Below are 19,618 nucleotides of genomic sequence, written 5' to 3'. Positions count from 1 at the left end.
TTTATCAATGTCAAATACCAGCGTCATCCCTATGCCTCCCCTGGGTAGACCCTACACACACACGCACACACACACCTGGAAAAGGCATGCAAAATGCACTTATGTATGAACCACCATACACACACAGTCTTAGTTTGTCTGTGTGAGGCTTCGCTGCGTTATCCTATCACATATCTGTTGTGGTGCAAACCCTTAGAGGTTCCCATCCACTTCACAACACACTCACTACACACTACTCTAGCAAGTTTAATCCATGTTCTCCTCTGGTGGGTACTCAAGCTGCTCTCCTCTGTCCTCAAAATGGCAAATTTCTCCAGTACGAGCTAATGAGGAGGAAAATTAGGTTGAGGGACACTCGGGGGAAGTCATTGGGGTCATTTGAATGAAAGGGCATACAAACATGCTGGGGTGTGGGGGGTGATTTACAGTATGCACTGACTGACAGACTTCAGTCAAAATCAATGTTTTTCCCCTTGATAGCTATTCCTATATCAGTTTAACAAAATAATTTCCATAGATCATACATTATGAGTCCAAAGCTTCTGATCAAAGCAGCTTCATGGGTGGAGTTTATGGGGGGCTGAGTAGGGTTCTGGTCTCGCGTCTGTTGTTTGATCAATGTTTTCTTGTGGTTGGCTAAATACTCCAGGCTGGCGCATATGCTCTACCCACAGGCCAGACTGGTGCAGCTGAAATCTGATGATTCAGGGATGGCAATCTTTGTCTTTCTGCCACTAGAGTGAGCCAACGCTCTGTTCAGATCCAAAACGCAGACACACTCACTGTGATCAATTGAGCGACCTGATATCCATCCACTAGACAGAGACCAACAACATTCCCTGTTTGAGTGGCGATAGGTTGAATGCTGTTCTACTGCAATGCAGATTTGAAGGAGACAGAGGACTTTGAGGCTTTTGTGTTCTCTTGCTTTATGGTTTGACAATACTGCAAAACCACAGGAAGCCTCTGAGTTAGGATGATAGAACCCTGTGAGTGCAGTCTGAAGGACAAACAAAACTGAAAGACTGAATGGAGGGAGGGAGGGAGGGAGGGAGGGAGGGAGGGAGGGAGGGAAAGGGAGGAAGGGAAGAAGGAAGGAGAGAGTTGTCAGGAAACATACCTTGCAAGTTTGTCTTCGCTTGGACGTTTTGAGGAGTGGAAGTTGTTTTGACAGGAATGAAATTGAGATGCACATGAACCCACATGAACCTCACATGAAAGTCCTAGACTAGAGGAGTTGCATTGCAGTTTGCTGTATTACTCTGATGCCCCAACAAATTTGTACAACAAACATTTCTATTGACCTTTTTCCTGTCAACATCAGAGGCTTTCCTACAGATGAGGCACAGAACCTCCTCAAAAACTGGTTGAATCAACATTGTTACCATGCCATTTCCACACAAAAATAAAAATTGGTGATGTTGAGTCTACACTGAACAGAAATACAAATGCAACATGTAAAGTGTTGGTCCCATGTTTCATGAGCTGAAATAAAATATCCCAGAATTTTTCTAAAACGTATTTCTCTCAAATGTATTTCTCTGCACACATTTATTTACATCTCTGTTAGTGAGCATTTCTCCTTTGTCAAGATAATCCATCCAACTGACAGGTGTGGCATATCAAAAAGCTGATTAAACAGCATGATCATTACACAGGTGCACCTGGTGCTGGGGACAATAAAAGGCCACTCTAAAATGTTCCGTTTTATCACACAACACAATGCCACAGATGTTTCAAGTTTTGAGGGAGCATGCAATTGGTATGCTGACTGCAGGAATGTCCCTCAGAGCTGTTGCCAGAGAATTTAATGTTCATTTCTCTGCCGACGTCGTTTCAGAGAATTTGGCATAACGTCCAACCGGCCTTACACCTGCAGACCACGTGGAACCACATGTGGACCTCCACATCCGACTTCTTCACCTGCGGGATCGTCTGAGACCAGCGACCCCGGACAGCTGATGAAACTGAGGTGTATTTCTGTCTGTAATAAAGCCCATGTGTGAGGAAAAACCCATTCTGATTGGCTAGTCCTGGCTTCCAAGTGGGTGGGCCTGGCCTATGCCCACCTATGGCTGCACTCCTGCCCAGTTATGTGAAATCCATAGATTAGGGCCTAATGAATTTATTTCAATTGACTGGTCAGACATGGCCGTGTGGTGCAAGGATGACAACCTCTCCCTCAACATGATCAAGACAAAGGAGATGATTGTGGACTACAGGAAAAGGAGGACCGAGCATGTCCCCATTCTCATCGACGGGGCTGTAGTGGAGCAGGTTGAGAGCTTTAAGTTCCTTGGTGTCCACATCACCAACCAACTGTCATGGTCGAAACACACCAAGACAGTCGTGAAGAGGGCACGACAAAGCTTATTCCCCCTCAGGAGACTGAAAAGATTTGGCATGGGTTCTCAGATCCTCAAAAAGTTCTACAGCTGCAACATCGAGAGCATCCTGACTGGTTGCATCACTTCCTGGTATGGCAACTGCTCGGCCTCCGACGGCAAGGCACTACAGAGGGTAGTACGTACGGCCCAGTACATCACTGGGGCCAAGTTTCCTGCCATCCAGGACCTCTATACCATGCAGTGTAAGCAACCCTAAAATTGTCAAAAACTCCAGCCAACATGGTCATAGACTGTTCTCTCTGCTACCACACAGAAAGTTGTACCGGAGTACCAAGTCTAGGTCCAAAAGGCTTCTTAACAACTTCTACTCCCAAGACATAAGACTCCTGAACAGTTAATCAAAAGGCTACCCGGACTAATTGCATTGTCCCCCCCTCGCTACTGTTATTTTACTGCTGCTCTTTAAACATTTGTTCTTTTTCTAAGATTTTTTACATTTTTATTTATCATTTTTAACTTATGTATTTTTTTTTTACTTAACACTTATTTTTCTAAAAACAGCATTTTTGGTTAAGGGCTTGTAAGCATTTCACTGTTGTATTCAGCCCATGTGACAAATAACATTTGATTTGATTTGATGTTGCGTTTATATTTTTGCTCAGTACACATGGGAATCTGACCAGATTTACAAAAAGTCATCAGTGTAAGGGAAATGTCTTTTTTTTTCACCCAAACTGTTGACCTAAATCCAATGACATGGTGACATTTAATTATTTATTTATTTTTGTGTTGAATTCACTTCAGTTGACAACTGAACCAAATATAAATCACCCAGACGTTGAAATTACGTCTGAGCCCAGTGGGAAGTGTCATCATCAACAGAGGATATGAATCACTTCCCTCCCAGGAATCTGTCTGCCCACCACAGGAGACAAGTCTTGCTCATTTTCCTTGCTTGACAGTTTAATTTACCTCTTGGCAGGCCCACAATGGAGTCCCAGTCAATGGGTTTGAGACTTTGGCATTTCCACGTAAAGGACCCACGACGACCAACATGTGAAGTTGATAGGAGCATTTCAAAATGGGTGTCAAATGAAAGCTAAGAGTCTATATTTTTAAGAAATGAAAGCATTTTTTTTATTTTTTTGAATTTCCATCTTAAAAAAATGTAATAATTGAAGGCTTTGATTTCTGGTCAAACGGATGGAAAAGGGATCTAAGAAAACATATCAGGAAAAAGTCTTAAGGTATTAGAAATATGTCAAAACACAATGTTGAAGTACAGACCCTTGTCAACTATACTGAACAAAAATATAAACGCAACATTCAAATACTACTGAGTTACAGTTTATATCAGTCATTTGAAATTAATTAATTAGGTCCTTATTTATGGGTTTCACATGACTAGGAATATATATATATGCATCTGTTGGTCACAGATACATTTTTAAAAAGGTAGGTTGTGGATCAGAACCAGTCAGTATCTGGTGTGACCAACATTTGTCTCATGCAGAGCGACACATCTCTTTCGCATAGAGTTGATCAGGCTGTTGATTTTGGCCTGTGGAATGTTGACCCACTCATCTTCAATGGCTGTGCGAAGTTGCTGAATATTGGAGGGCACAGTGAAAATGCTGTCATACACGTTGATACAGAGCATCCCAAACATGCTCAACGGGTAACATGCCTCAGTATGCAGGCCATGGAAGAATTGAGACATTTTCAGCTTCCAGGAATCATGTACAGATCCTTGTGACTTGGGGCTGTGTATTATCATGCTGAAACATGAGGTGATGGCGGCGATGAATGGCACGACAATGGGCCTCACAATCTCTTCACGGTATCTCTGTGTATTAAAATTGCCATCGATAACATGCAATTGTGTTTGTTGTGAAGAAGCCGGGTGTGGAGGTCCTAGGCTGGTCTGTGTTTGTGAGGCTGGTTGGACGTACTGCAAAATTCTCTAAAATGACTTTGGAGGTGGCTTATGGTTGAAAAATGAACCTTCAAGTATCTGGCAATAGCTCTGGTGGACATTCCTGCAGTCAGCATGCCAATTGGATGCTCCCTCAAAACTTGATACATCTGTGGCATTGTGTTGTGTGACAAAACTGCACATTTTAGTGGCCTTTCGTTTTCCCAGCACAAGGTGCACCTGTAGAATGATCATGCTGTTTAGTCAGATTCTTGATATGCCACACCTGTCAGGTGGATTATCTTGGCAAAGCAGAAATGCTCACTAACATGGATGTAAACAAATTTGTGCACAACATTTGAGAGAAATAAGCTTTTATGTAAGGAACATTTCTGGGAAATTTTATTCAGCTCATGAAACACGGTACTGGCACTTTATATTTTTGTTCAGTGTAATATCAACACTTATACTTAGTCTTGGAGAAATAATATGCCTTCTAAACATTGCCTAGTGTCTTGTCATTCCGTTACCAAAAACCCACATATCTTTAAGATCTTTTCTAATTTCTCTCCCCAACGAGGAGGGAGGATAATAAATGTTCACAGAAGTATCTAGTAAAGGTAGACCTAACAATTAGGTATAGTGCTTGTACTAATATCAATTTCATTTAAATGAAGTGATAAACAAATGTTGTTACCAAATCGGTAACAGAATTACCTACAAATCAGTAACAGAGTTACTGCAATTAAATGGGCTATAATGGTAAATCATAGTAGCTACAAACCAGGGTTGGGTCACCTGCTACTGTCCTCCCTTGCACTGGCATACTGTTTTTCAGCTCATAACTGTTCTCTTTCTCTTTCTGTCTTCTGGTGGTCAAGGCAAGAGTGTGAAAACAATCTGGACAACCTTTTGCTCTCCCTCTCTCTCTGCCTTTCTCCCTCCAATTATTGTCACCCTCTTACTGACACCTACCCATGAGCCCCCTCTTTTGATTTACTGTAACCAGCATCCGCATCTTCTGCTCCAAAAAGTGGAGACTTCACTGTTGTTGAGTGTATTGGGGAAAGCAAAGCCAATAAATCACTCAAATGTAACACATGTAAATACCATTGAGAGTGATGACATACATGTTGCACAATTCTACAGAAAGTGATTTGTCTCCATAATTATTATTTTTAAAAGTAGCCTTTATTTAACCAGGCAAGTTAGTTAAGAACACATTCTTATTTACAATGACGTTCTACACCGGACAAACTCAGACGAAGCTGAGCCAGTTGTGCACCGCCCTATGGGACCAATCACAGCCCGGTTGTGATATAGCCTGGATCATTAACAAGCCCACTGACGCTTACGGCTTCCAACACTGGTAGCAGACAATAAATAACATTTTCATTTTGCAGAGGCCATCCCTGAGGTAAACTACGACCAGAATGAGTGTCTGTGTGTCTGGCCTACATGTATTTTTCTTCTGGAAAATGACTCTGAAAACCTTTTCTTTCTTTTTTTTACACCAAAGGGGAAGGCTTTGAAATGAGCCTTTGATATATCAGGCTACAACAGATAATGTTTAAAACCTACCAGGGTTAAGGTGAACACGTATGCCTACAAATGCATATTTAAATGTATGCATAAGATACATGTAATAAGCCACAAAGAGAACATAAGGAATTAACTGGTAATAAAGTATTATAATCCTTTATAAGGCAATACATTTTTCAGTTGCAATGTTTGAACCCAAAGGCTTTCAAAAATAATTGGTATTTCTTTAACACATGACACATGTCCTGAATGCCTTGAGACTATCGGGGTCTGTTGTGCTACTGCATCAGGACTGTGCATATAGGGCCATCTTGAGGTTTTAAAATGAAATACAACATAATGACGTGACAAAAACACTGTCATGCACTGGTTTTCGGGTTATTTTATTCTAAACTGCATTAATTGTTCCAGTGAGCTGATTGGTTGTTCCAATTAGAGTAGCTCAGGGGATTCAGGTGATAGTAATCAAAGGCTTAGCCCAAAAACACAAGTGCATGGAGTATGGGCTCATACTGTGTAAATTGAACAACGTGTTAGAAAGTATTTTGTTTTATTCTTGTTTTGAACATAGATTCATACCAAATTTGTTTTAACCCTTTCACATACCAAAGCAGGTTCATTTCCCGATCCTTATAGGTGTACACACAACATATTGCAGATCTATATGTCTGAAGTGAATTTAACATGTGGTACATATCTTTACACATCTTGGTATTATGGGAGGACAACAAACTCTTCTGGTTGTGTTACAGATGTGTGTTCATTTGAGAAAAGGGCTATACCACAGTCCAGTCCAAGATCATTAACCAAGACCCAGGATGAAGAGACCCAGCTTTGTAGGGAACATGGACATCTTGCAACCAAATATCCTAGCTCATATTGGAGAAAGGGTACCTTTACAAAATTAGAAATGTGAATGAATCATTTTGGGGTTTGATGTGTACTAAAGGGTGAGATCATTTAAAGCCTCAAAGAAGATGCAATTTGACCACAGGTTCCTCATTTCTCTGGAAACTAGATCATATTTCAACAGTAACTGAAGGCAAACAACTTCTCTTAGAAAATGGCCTATGTGGGATCGATATTAGTCAAACATTTATTCTAGTGTCAAAATGTACTACAAAGTGTAAATAGGATCATGTTGGTCATAAAGTCAGTCTCATCCAAAATTGAGATTTGCAAGATAATTAGGAAAAAAATATGTATTTTGCTGAATGAAGGGTACCGTAACTGTTTTGATTTTATCTCAAAACCTGTCAAAAAAACTCAAACCTAGCAAAAACCTAAAACTGACCCTGACCTTCACCAAACCTTTAACCTAACTTTAATCCCCCCAAATTATTCTGAAATTAAATATCGGTTTGGGTGTGAGGCATGTCCTTATAACCTTTTCCCATTCCCTAATGAGAAGTTGAAACCAAGGCTAAATCAGGAATTTCAGTTCCCTTTAAAGGATGACTGCATTTCCTGATTTGGCTTTGTTTGAGATTTGGTTTATTAAGAAATGCTAGCAGCCATAGTGCCCCACAGCGGAGGTGTCATAATACCCATAAAACAAGTTGGTCAAACAGCGAAATGGTTCCAATCATTTTTTCACCATTAATTTTTTAATTAGCATTTCAAAAACCGCTCTGTGCTCACAGGGGGGGGGGGGGGGGGGGGGGGGGGGGAATGGCTCCAAATTCCCTCTATTTGTGTCACTACCTGGATCTACCATTTGGTTTTGAAGTACTGAAACCAAACCATATGATTTGAATGAAAAGTATTTTAATAAACATGAAAAGGTGAATGTAAGCAGTGCTCATCATTTCAAATAGGCGACATGTCATATAAACAGCATGTAAACACTGGAGAGCAGCGGAAAATATCCTCTATACACTTGCAGAACCACTGGGGACGCTAAACACCCTTTTAGCCACTCTTGCCAGGGTTTTATGAAAAATAACCCATTTAATAAATTACACAATGAAAATGGGACAATATTTTCATGTTGCACGTATTTTAGTTGTCTCAATGTATAGTTGGTTTGAGGTTTTGAGGTCATTGAAATTTGGAGCTATTGACCTTTTAAAAAGTATCCTATGTATATTGTGTAATTTAGTGACGGTCCCTAACTAGCCCATAGGGATATCAAATGTCACACCAAATTGACCATGGGTATTATGATCAGAATGGTCATTTGCATCTGTGCACAGAATATATGATTACTTGGGTGCTGCCAGCTGTGGGCATGAGGGAAGAATTCCATAAACCCAACCCACGGGAAAACGTACAATACCCTTCATTCTGTGACACCATGTTTTCGTATTATTTTGCAAATATCCGTTTTGGACGAGAACGACTTTATGACAAAAATGATCATATTTACACTGTAGTCAATTTTGACAGTAGAATACATGTTTCTTACTCATATCAATGCCACACATTACATTTTCAAAACGAGAAGTTGCTTTAATTAAGGGGCATTCACTCTTGAAGTCAGCCGTTTTCAAAACCTCAATAGGAAAAATGATTCAGCGCAGATATACGACTAGACGTTGTTGTTTAGACAATATTATACACCTGTTGTATTCAGTGCATGTGACAAATACAACTGATTTGATTTTAATAAAATAAAGTAACTTTAATGTCCAAACTACAATGTAAAATGGCAGATGTGGAAAGTCAGGGGTAGACTTGGCCCTACATTTAGAGACACTTGTGAATCGTAAAAATATGTGATTCATATTTTTCTTCATGCTCGTTAACCAAGAACATATTAGATGAGGTCACCCAGCTAGGAATAGCCAACTTGTTGGTGCTCCGTGGCCAAGGTGTTTCGCAGTCCTTGTGGATTATCAGGGGCCTACAGGCCATATAAATCAAGGTGTAGGTCAACATTCCCCTAAAATATTTAATTTTTTTTACAAATTTAAATATTTGAACATTTAAAAAGTCCCACCTTGCCTCCTTTAATAAAAATGTAAACACGCCAAAGTCTAATAAAATCACTTTTCTAAACATAAGGCCAATATATCCTTTTTTGTGTGTAAAACACAGGCAGACCACAGAGCTGAATTTGAATGGCATGGAATGTTACGCAGCACGAGAAGGATACCCGAGGATCATCCCCCCCCCCCTGAACGCCCACGCACGGGAGAGGGGGGAGAAAGTGCTTTGTCAATGTGGACAGACGACGCTGGGAGCGGCAGAGATTGAAACAAAGTTTACTATTATATCTCTCGGAATAAGAAAGCAGATTTGTTTGGATTGGAAACATTGTTTCAATACTCCCTTCGTCGTGGACGGGGACACTGAAATACAGTAAGTCACGTCGCTACTTTGTAACCCTAACCCTGTGTGGCACTGATGAACTCGAATGACAACCGTTTCGTCGTTGAGATAGCGATAGCCGTGACTTGAATATCGTCTTCTATGCAACAAGTAGTGGTCTTGAATGGGGTTTTAACTGAAGATATTCCGTTCCAGTATTTTCACTCTATAGCTACAGAGCACGTATAGTAGCAGCCTAGTTAAGCATTTAAAAAATAAATAATTAGCAGGCAACTTTCTTCGTTTTCTATGCGCTATGATGCTCGAGCCAAAATTCACTGTCGTTGTGATTCCCTGGTCTACCGTTTGGTAAGAAACGATCGAAAATGTAATTACGCACATTTTTATTTTAACGTTGTCTACCGAAGATTACAGCTACTATTTGGTTAATTCAAGGTCCAGGAAGCTATAAAACATGTTTTTGTCCTAGTACTAGTGAGAAAAAATAAAATACAAATCACAGTTGAACAATTTTTGCGTTAATCCGCAGCCACGGCCTAAATTAATTTGGATGAAATAAATGTATCCTAGTCTACGTGTGCTTTCCAAGAAATGCAGGATTTACCCACACTGTAACTCTTAAGACATACATTCCCGATCATCTTCCTGTTTTTGGCGACTCAATCATCAGATACTACTAGCCTAGAATGCAACATGCATTCTGTCTATTTTTGTAAAAACCGATAAACAGTAATGTAGTTTTGAGTTTGCCCCTTGTCTGGGTGGTGAAGACCGTTATGATATCCTCACCACAACATCATTTCACCTTCTGTGATTTCTAGTCAATATTTGTTGTTTTTGTGCCTCAAAAGTTTCTTCTTAATTTTCTTCATCTTTCAGACTTTCAACCCTTAATGCATTTTAGCACTGACATTTTTGGGGAAGTAGTTAACCATGATGGTAAGACTGACCCTTCGCCTGGTCGCAACATACGCTGTCTGCCTGTCCGTGTGTCTGGTTGCGTCAGTCTGGGGAGATCCCTGCCTCATCATCAGTGAAGTCAACGCAGACAACCCCAAACTGGACACCACTGAGTTCGTTGAGCTCTACCACACCAGCGGCCAGAGGGCCTCACTGGAAGGCTACACCCTGGTGTTCTACAATGGAAACGGAAACATAGCCTACAAAGTATTGGACCTGAAGGGCCACACCACAGACGACCGGGGCTTCTTCCTGGTTGGCTCGGTGGACATGCAGCCAAAACCGGCCATCCCCCTCCCACCCAACACCGTCCAGAATGGCCCGGACGCCATCGCGCTCTACCACACGTCTGCGGCACGCTACGGGGAGAAGATGAACGCCACAGCCGTGGGGCTGGTGGATGCCATCGTGTACATGACGCGGCGGTCCGGGGGCGCAGAGGTCCTGGCTGAGACGTTGACCCCAGGGGAGTCGGCTTTCGTGGAGGACGAGGGGGCCCACGAGGGGGATGAGTCCATCGAAAGGTGCCTGATCTCTGGGGAAAGCTGGGGCTTCCAGGTGGACCTGCCATCACCTGGCCAACGCAACCGCTGCATCCCCCCTGATCCCAGCACTGCCACCACGCGTATCAGCGAGCTGAAGCTGGGAGGGGGGCAGGTGGACGGGTTTGTGGAGCTAAGCGAGTCCCAGGCTGCAGGGCCTCTGGTGCTGCTGGTGCTGGACGGGCGGACGGACATGGTCAGCGAGAGTGTCGACGTGCACACCTCCAGGGAAGGCCTGATCTCCATCACCATCGACAAGAACAACATGAAAGGTCAGTGAACCTGTACCTGGAGGAGCTCCTACTGGTCTTCAGGGCTGAGAAAAGCTTCATATCTCTTCATTGGGAGGTCTTGCAGAGATTTCTATGAGTCAAGGAGCTGGACCTGTGTATTTTGTGTGTGAAATTATATCTACGCAAATTGTTTCACGTCCTGTGTATGAAAAGTGCCGTGTTTGTTGGTGTGGAAGCTATGTTGAGTGATTAAGTTCTACAATGTTATACATCAGGAGATGAGTCGGGGGCAGTGGCGTTGTACAGTGGCAAGGCCTCGGACTTCCCTGTAGGCAGCCCCCTGAGCCAGACGCAGCCCCTAGACGCCTTTGTGTTCGCTGGACCAGGAAACCAACCCAGCGCCAACCTCACAGAGACCCTTATACCAGGCAGACAGCCCTATCAGCTCAGCGCCAGGTAATCCACCCACCCATACTCATCCAGCCACCCATCCATCTATCAATCATCCATCCATTTATCTTTCTTAGGCTGAAGTACTAACCTTGCTGGTCTTTCTCAGGTTTGGGGAAGGAGGCCTCTACCTCAGTCGCTGTGGTGTGGCCAGTTGGACCAGGGACCCTGGTGTATTCTGGGAAGCGCCACAAACCCCCGGACAGCCCAACCAGTGCCCATGGCCAAAGATCTGCCCTCACGCCACTGGTGAGTGTTACATATTTCGCTATCACACTGACACCTTTACATTGGGGATGCTTTCGATTGGTGATACACATTAGTGCTTATAGGCAAATCGATTAGCTTCTAATCAATCATAGCCAATTCAATAAACATTTAGGATAATGAACATACATTGAATAGAGTATAATTGCTATCTAACAATATGTGTTTACAAACATGTGTATAAGAGCAATTTAATGTAAATAGTTACCAAATTGAGGAGACAATATAATGTATCCAAATAGTAGTGAGTTTTGACCTGTTGCTATTTGGTAAATCTAATTTTTCCGCTCTTCAGTGGTCCCTGGAGGTACAGAAGTGCCCCCTCACCTCCCTCCCTGGGGTCGGGGAGACTTTCTAATCAGCGAGGTAAATGCTGACAACCCGGGCTCAGCCGAGGATGGCGAGTTCATCGAACTGTGGCACCCGTCGGGCCGCCGCGTCTCTCTGCAGGCCGTGTGGCTCCTCCTGTTCAGCGGACACAACAGCAAGCCCTACCGCGAGATCAGCCTCACAGGCCACTTCACCACTGCCCAGGGCTACTTCCTGGTGGGCAGTGATAGGCTGGTCCCAGCCCCCTCGATCCGCCTGCCACCCAACACCATCCAGAACGGACCGGACGCAGTGGCCCTGTACCGCAGCCCCTTCGGCCCGCCCTCTGCCTTTCAGACAGGGATCCCCACCCAGGGGTTGCTAGACGCGGTGGTGTACCGACTGAGGGGCTCGGACAAGGACACCCAGGAGCTGAGCGATGCGTTGACCCCAGGACAGCTCCCCCTGCTGGAGGACTCGGACGTGCAGCCAGGAGACGAGGCCTTGAGCCGCTGTAACGGCCTCCTGCCCGCCGACCAGTCTGCTTTCGTGGTGAGGACCCCTTTCTGTATTACATCAGCAGAGGCTATTTTCCAGAGTGCCTTAGCAATGGTACACTGAACAAAAAGATAAACCCAACATTGTAAAGTGTTGGGCCCATGTTTCATGAGCTGAAAAAGATCCCAGACATTTTCCAAACGCACAAAAAGCGTATTCTATCAAACTGTGTGTGCAAATTTGTTTACATCCCCTGTTAATGAACATTTCTCCTTTGCCAAGATAATCCATCCAGATGACAGGTGTGGCATATAAAGAAGCTGATTAAACAATATGATCATTACTAGGGTTGCACATTTTGGGGAATATTCAGAGGTGGAAACTTTCTGTGGGAGTACATGGGAATTAATGGGAATATATGCAAATTAATATTAATACCATTTAAATGTAGATGTCATATGGAGACAGAAACATAAACCTTTTACCATATTTTTTTTTATGTATTTTTTTTATTTCACCTTTATTTAACCAGGTAGGCTATATAGAGTCTATATACATTGTGTGCAAAAGGCATGAGGAGGTAGGCGAATAATTACAATTTTGCAGATTAACACTGGAGTGATAAATGATCAGATGGTCATGTGCAGGTAGAGATACTGGTCATAAGTAGACCTAATTGCAAATGATTATATCCTTCCAATAGAAATAAAACTATTTAGTTACGAATTGAACTTTAATTAAATGAGTTGACTCTTCACATGGGATGATTTCACTGAACAACAAAAGAAAGGGAATATTGAATGACCCCCTATGATCCATCGCATCTCCCAAAAACATTTTCAACGTAAAATGATAGTCTAGAAACTAAAGCTTTGGTTGTCTTCCTCTCAGGCTTCCATGTCTTCTCCCTGGACCTCCTCAATGTCCACCTCTTGAACATCAGACTCTGAGGTCTCATCTTCACTGTCATTTTCCAACCTTGTTGAGGTTAGCCTGTTGTCTAGCTCAATAAGCCTCAAATTTGCCCTGATGGCAACCAGTTGTTCAACCCTTGTATTGGTCAGCCTGTTGCGTGCTTTGGTGTTCGTGTTCCCAAACAAGGACCAGTTGCGCTCTGAGGCGGCTGATGTTTGTGGGATTTGGAGGATGATAGAGGCAACAGAGGAAAGAGCCTCAGATCCACAAAGTCCATTCCACCAGGTGGCTGATGAGATATGTTGGCACGACTGCCATATTGCATCTCCATTCCAAAGCCCTTACTTGGATGTGTACTTCGCCAGACTGCCAAGAACCTTGCCTTCATCCAGGCCAAGGTGGCGAGACATGGTAGTGATGATACCATAGGCCTTGTTGATCTCTGCACCAGACAGGATGCTCTTGCCAGCATACATATATATTTATTTTCTTACATTACAAGCCAAGTCTGAACATCAGACAGGATGGCATTGTCTCCCTCAATCCGTGCAATGGCTACTGCTATAGGTTTCAGGAGTTTCAGGCTGCTTACCACTCTCTCCCAAAATGCATCATCCGGGAGGATCCTCTTGATTGGGCTGGCCGTATCGGCAGTGATATGGCCATTTCTTGGCAAGATTCCTTCCCCTCCAGGAGACAGTCAAACATGATGAAAACACCACCCCAACGGGTGTTGCTGGGCAGCTTCAATGTGGTGCTCTTATTCTTTGCTTGGTGAGGTAGATTGCAGCTATAACTTGATGACCCTTCACATACCTAACAATTTCCTTGGCTCTCTAGTAGGGTGTATCCATTGTTTTCAGTGCTATGATGTTCTTGAGCAGATTCAATGCATGAGCAGCACAGCTAATGGGTGTGATGTGAGGGAAGGACTCCTCCACTTTAGACCAAGCAGCCTTCATGTTCGCAGCATTGTCTGTCACCAGTGCAAATACCTTCTGTTGTCCAAGGTCATTTTTGACTGCATTCAGCTCATCTTCAGTGTAGAGACCGGTGTGTCTGTTGTCCCTTGTGTCTGTGCTCTTGTAGAATACTGATTGAGGGGTGGAGATGATGTAGTTAATTATTCGTTGCCTACGAACATTCGACCACCCATCAGTCTACTTTCTCTATGATTTTCTTGACTTTCACTTGAACTCTGCATCCAGCAAATGAGTAGATAAAGCAGGTCTGGTTGGAGGAGTGTATGCTGGGCGAAGAACATTCAGAAATCTCTTCCAATTAGAGGCCGACCGATTATGATTTTTCAACGCCGATACCGATTATTGGAGGACCAAAAAAAAAAAACAGATACCGATTTATCGGCCGATATAAAATAAAGAAATGTATTTGTAATAATGACAATTACAACAATACTGAATGAACACCTATTTTAACTTAATATAATACATCAATAAAATAAATTTAGCCTCAAATAAATAATGAAACATGTTCAATTTGGTTTAAATAATGCAAAAACAAAGTGTTGGAGAAGAAAGTAAAAGTGCAATATGTGTCATGTAAAAAAGCTAATGTTGCTTGCTCAGAACATGAGAACATATTAAAGCTGGTGGTTCCTTTTAACATGAGTCTTCAATATTCCCAGGTAAGAAGTTTTAGGTTGTAGTTATTATAAGAACTATAGGACTATTTCTCTCTAGACCATTTGTATTTCATATACCTTTGACTATTGGATGTTCTTATAGGCACTTTAGTATTGAGAGTGTAACAGTATAGCTTCCATCCCTCTCCTCGCCCCTACCTGGGCTCGAACCAGGAACACATCGACAACAGCCACCCTCGAAGCATCGTTACCCATTGCTCCACAAAATCCGCGGCCCATGCAGAGCAAGGCGAACAACTCCTCCAAGTCTCAGAGCGAGTGACGTTTGAAACGCTATTAGCACTCACCTCGCTAATTAGCTAGCCATTTCACATCGGTTACACCAGCCTAATATCGGAAGTTGATAGGCTTGACGTCATAAACAGCTCATTGCTTGAAGCATTGCGAAGAGCTGCTGGCAAAATGCACAAAAGTGCTGTTTGAATGAATGCTTACGAGCCTGCTGCTGCCTACCATCGCTCAGTCAGACTGCTCTATCAAATATCAAATCATGGACTTAATTATAACATAATAACACACAGAAACACGAGCCTTTGGTCATCAATATGGTCGAATCCGGAAACTATCATTTCGAAAACAAAACGTTTATTATTTCAGTGAAATACGGAACCCTTCCATATTTTATCTAACGTGTGGCAAATATTGCTGTTACATTGTACAACCTTCAATGTTATGTCATAATTGCGTAAAATTCTGGCAAATTAGTTCGCAACGAGCCAGGCGGCCCAAACTGTTGCATATACCCTGACTCTGCGTGCAATAAACGCAAGAGAAGTGACACAATTTTACCTGGTTAATATTGCCTGCTAACCTGGATTTCTTTTAGCTAAATATGCAGGTTTAAAAATATATACTTCTGTGTATTGATTTTAAGAAAGACATTGATGTTTATGGTTAGGTACATTCGTGCAACGATTGTGCTTTTTTCGCAAATGCGCTTTTGTTAAATCATCCCCCGTTTTGCGAAGTTGGCTGTCTTTGTTAGGAAGAAATAGTCTTCACACAGTTCGCTGTGTGAATAGTCTTCACACAGGGTTGCAATTCCATTGAATTGGGGATAGTTTAACCAAAATATGCCACAAGACCTAGAATTGCCTTGTGTGTATCCCACAAAAAAGGGTCACTGTTATAAGCTAACTTTTTTTGTTGAATTTATGCTAAATTCCCGGGCTTATCTTCCCATGGAAAACTCCGGGAAATTTATTGAAATTTACCAGAAAGTTTCCGACCCTTTGCAACCCTAATCATTACACAGGTGCACCTTGTGCTGGGGACAAAAGGCCACTCTAAATTGTGCAGTTTTGTCTCACGACACAATGCCACAGATGTCTCAAGTTTTGAGGGAGAGTGCAATTGGCATGCTGACTGCAGTAATGTCCACCAAAGCTGTTGTCAGAGAATAGAATGTTAATTTCTCTACCATATGTTGTTTCGGAGAACTTGGCTGTACTTCCAACCGCAGGCCACGTACGTGTATGGCGTAGTAGGGGCGAGTGGTTTGCTGATGTCAACGTTGTGAACAGAGTGCCCCATGGTGGCAGTGGGGTTATGGTATGGGCAGGCATAAGCTATGGACAACCAAGACATTTGCATTTTATCGATGGCAATTTGAATGCAGAGAGATACCGTGACGAGATCCTGAGGCCCATTGTCGTGCCATTCATCTGACGCCATTACCTCATGTTTCAGCATGATAATGTGCTTCTACACCTGCATTGCTTGCTGTTTGGGGTTTTAGGCTGGGTTTCTGTACAGCACTTTGAGATATCAGCTGATGTACGAAGGGCTATATAAATACATTTCTGCACAAATCTCTGCACAATTCATGGAAGCTTAAAATGTCCCTGTTCTTCCATGGCCTGCATATTCACCAGACATATCACCCATTGAGTATGTTTGGGATTCTCTGGATCGACGTGTACGACCGTGTGTTCCAGTTTCCGCTAATATCCATCAACTTCGCACAGCCATTTGAAGAGTGGGACAACATTCCACAGACCACAATAAACATGCAAAGGAGATGTGTTGCGCTGCGTGAGGCAAACTGTGGTCACACCAGATAGGGGTGTGGCTCACCATCTTTTTTTTTTTTAAGGTACCAACCTATGCATATCTGTATTCCCAGTTGTGAAATCAATAGGTTAGGGCCTAAATAATTCATTTCAATTGTCTGATTTCCTTATATGAACCTTAACTCAGTAAAATATATGAAGCTGTTGCATTTTATATTTTTGTTCAGTATAATTACATAAATAAGGATGCTAAAACAACCATAATATGCCATGCCCTTTGCCCTCAATGATACTTGCAGTCTTTTCACTATAAAAATCTATCTCTCTTCCAATTTTGTTAACTTATTGGAATGGAACCACTCTAAATCAAATGTATTGTTCATATACACATGGTTAGCAGATGTTATTACGAATGCAGCGAAATGCTTGTGTCGAGTACTCAGACAAAACAAGTATTGTAACGGATATGGAGAATTTCACAAATAGGAATATGACACGGGTATTTTTGTAATTATCCGTGATTGGGGGAAAAAATCAATTTTCACTCGCGATTCTCTCTCCCTCAAACAGTGTGAAGTGCTGTGTGCTCCAAACACCTATTGGCTAGTTCTTCTGTCTGTAAAGAAACGGGGTGGTTGGATTAGAACAAGCCACTCTCATTTTCCCCGAACAGACACTCACACAGTCAGTCGTCTTAGGACACAAGTCTCCCCTTCTCCAAACACTGTATATAAATCAGAATCCGTAGCTAGTCGTTGTTGTTCAATCTAGGTTATTTCCTGTTGACTTTGCTCAGGCTATATGGTTGTTTTAGTCTGTCTACTTGGGGTTGTTTAGTAGGTCTACTTTGTCTGTCCATTGCTGACGTCGTCTCTCGTGATCCAAGCCACTGCATGCATGCTTGCTTGCTATTATTATTTCTTCTCACCCAGGCATGTTTACCGAGCGTCAGATCATTAGAAAGTAAAATGACAAATGTAGGTTGTTTTTATTTTAATTGATCAAATGTTGTGGCATAAGAAGTGAAAACAATATATGGGTGAAAAAGTGAAACAATATATGGGGCAAGCAAATTAGCCTAGCTTCATCTCTAAATCCTGGCATAAATGCAGGCAGTAGAAGCCAGCCATGCATTAGGCTATTTATTAGCCGCCTGTTGATAATTGGACTGAGTAAGTAAATCATGTGCATTTTCATAACGATGTGCTCTGAGATGCACTCTGAGTGATAGTGCAGTAATGTGCACTTGTGGTATCGGCTTTACCTGCATTTAAACCACACTTCTGGGTTTTCCGATCACGAGTAAATCTGATTACGAGTGTGATTTTAAAAATGGATACGATCACGAATACAAGTATGACATCGGCGGCACAACCCTGCTCTAACCAGTTGTATTTTGCTCATTGTTTGGCCATTGCTTAACTAGAAAGGAAACATTTACTTATCTGGCATCTTCCCGTGTACTAGAAAGAAGATATTTCGGACGTGGCCCCAGTCTGTCTATTAGATAGCCAGGGCACCTGTTCAATTGGCAAGCTATTGTACCATTGAACACCTATCAATTATATTGTTCTTCAGGTGGCCCCACCCACACCTCTGAGGGAGAACTCTTGTCCCCGCCCACCCCCTCCCCCTGAGGGTGTGGTCATCAGTGAGGTGGGCGGTGCTCGCTGGACCAACCACAGCCGGCAGAGGGGGTTTGTGGAGCTGCTAGGACCGCCCCTGACCTCCCTACAGGGCCTGGTCCTGACAGTGTTTGAAGAGAATCGAACCGGTACGACCATGGCCCTACCCCTGACCAGTTTCACCGACCACAACGGCTTCTACCTCATCGGGAACGTCACCGGAGCAGGTGAGAGCAGGGTGATGTTCACTAGGCATGAATCAAAAAGAAATGGTGTGAAACGGGGAGGGACTATTTGCACAACATTTTGAAACGTTTTGTTGCCCTAATAAACAGTAACCTGGAAAGAAATAAACGGAACAAATAGAACAACAAAAATGTATATTTCTCTCACACGTTCCCTCCCTCACATGGTCTATAATCTCTACGCTATCTCTCTCACAGACCAGGTGTTTCCCGAGGGGGCCACAATTCCGGCCAATGGAGCCGTAGTGCTGTGTTCTGACACAGTCACTGTGTGTAGAGCTGGTACCACCCTAACCAACAGCACTCTCCGAGACACCCTAGTGTTCAGTAATGACCTGAGACTTCTCATTAAACTCTCAGCCACCAGAGGGCAGCAGGTGATGCCTGTACTCAGGTAGGAATGAAATCCACTTGTTTTTACTACTGAGAATAAAACTCTTCATCAAGGTATATAGGTCAAGTGAAGCTAGACAGTCTTTTCTTCGGGCCCGGTTCAGTCCGATCCGCTTTAGCTGACATCCGCATAGCTGATGTTTTTACAGTGTCAGAGGTGGAAATGCGTTAGAAAGCTGTCAAATCCACAAGCGGCTGCCGCAATTATATCTAAACCGGACATTGCCATTGACTGCACCGAGTCGGATTAAGAGAAATGGCATGCAGCCTTGTTTACAAGTTCGAACAATGGAATGTGAGATGTAATCTACACCACAATTAGGCTGATAGAAATTCTCATTATTTTTTGATGTTGAATGATTTTCAATTTGAGCACATTATTTCTATTGGGGCCAAGACGATACCAGTATCGCAATATTCTTTCCATG

At 42.8% G+C, this 19,618-nt stretch overlaps 1 protein-coding gene across 2 annotated transcripts in view; it reads left to right on the top strand.

The window, feature by feature from the left end:
• The first annotated feature begins 8,862 nt into the window (after positions 1–8,862).
• The window catches only part of si:ch211-183d21.1, a 32,567-nt gene continuing 21,811 nt past the window's right edge, over positions 8,863–19,618 (top strand). The window contains exons 1-7 of one of the 2 annotated variants that reach the window (XM_021565182.2): positions 8,863–9,108; positions 9,958–10,852; positions 11,089–11,269; positions 11,373–11,512; positions 11,826–12,391; positions 18,506–18,779; positions 18,996–19,191. In XM_021565182.2, the coding sequence (XP_021420857.2) occupies positions 10,012–10,852; positions 11,089–11,269; positions 11,373–11,512; positions 11,826–12,391; positions 18,506–18,779; positions 18,996–19,191 (2,198 nt within the window). In that variant the 5' untranslated portion in view covers positions 8,863–9,108; positions 9,958–10,011. Of the gene's footprint in view, positions 9,109–9,137; positions 9,427–9,957; positions 10,853–11,088; positions 11,270–11,372; positions 11,513–11,825; positions 12,392–18,505; positions 18,780–18,995; positions 19,192–19,618 lie in introns of those variants that run through there. The other variant, XM_036946483.1, reaches the window with a different exon arrangement.

Source organism: Oncorhynchus mykiss, chromosome 16, assembly GCF_013265735.2.
Source record: "Oncorhynchus mykiss isolate Arlee chromosome 16, USDA_OmykA_1.1, whole genome shotgun sequence".
In the NCBI taxonomy this organism is placed as follows: Eukaryota; Metazoa; Chordata; class Actinopteri; order Salmoniformes; family Salmonidae; genus Oncorhynchus; species Oncorhynchus mykiss.
The sequence above is the reverse complement of the archived record's forward strand: the minus strand, read 5'-3'. Positions and strand labels throughout refer to the sequence as shown.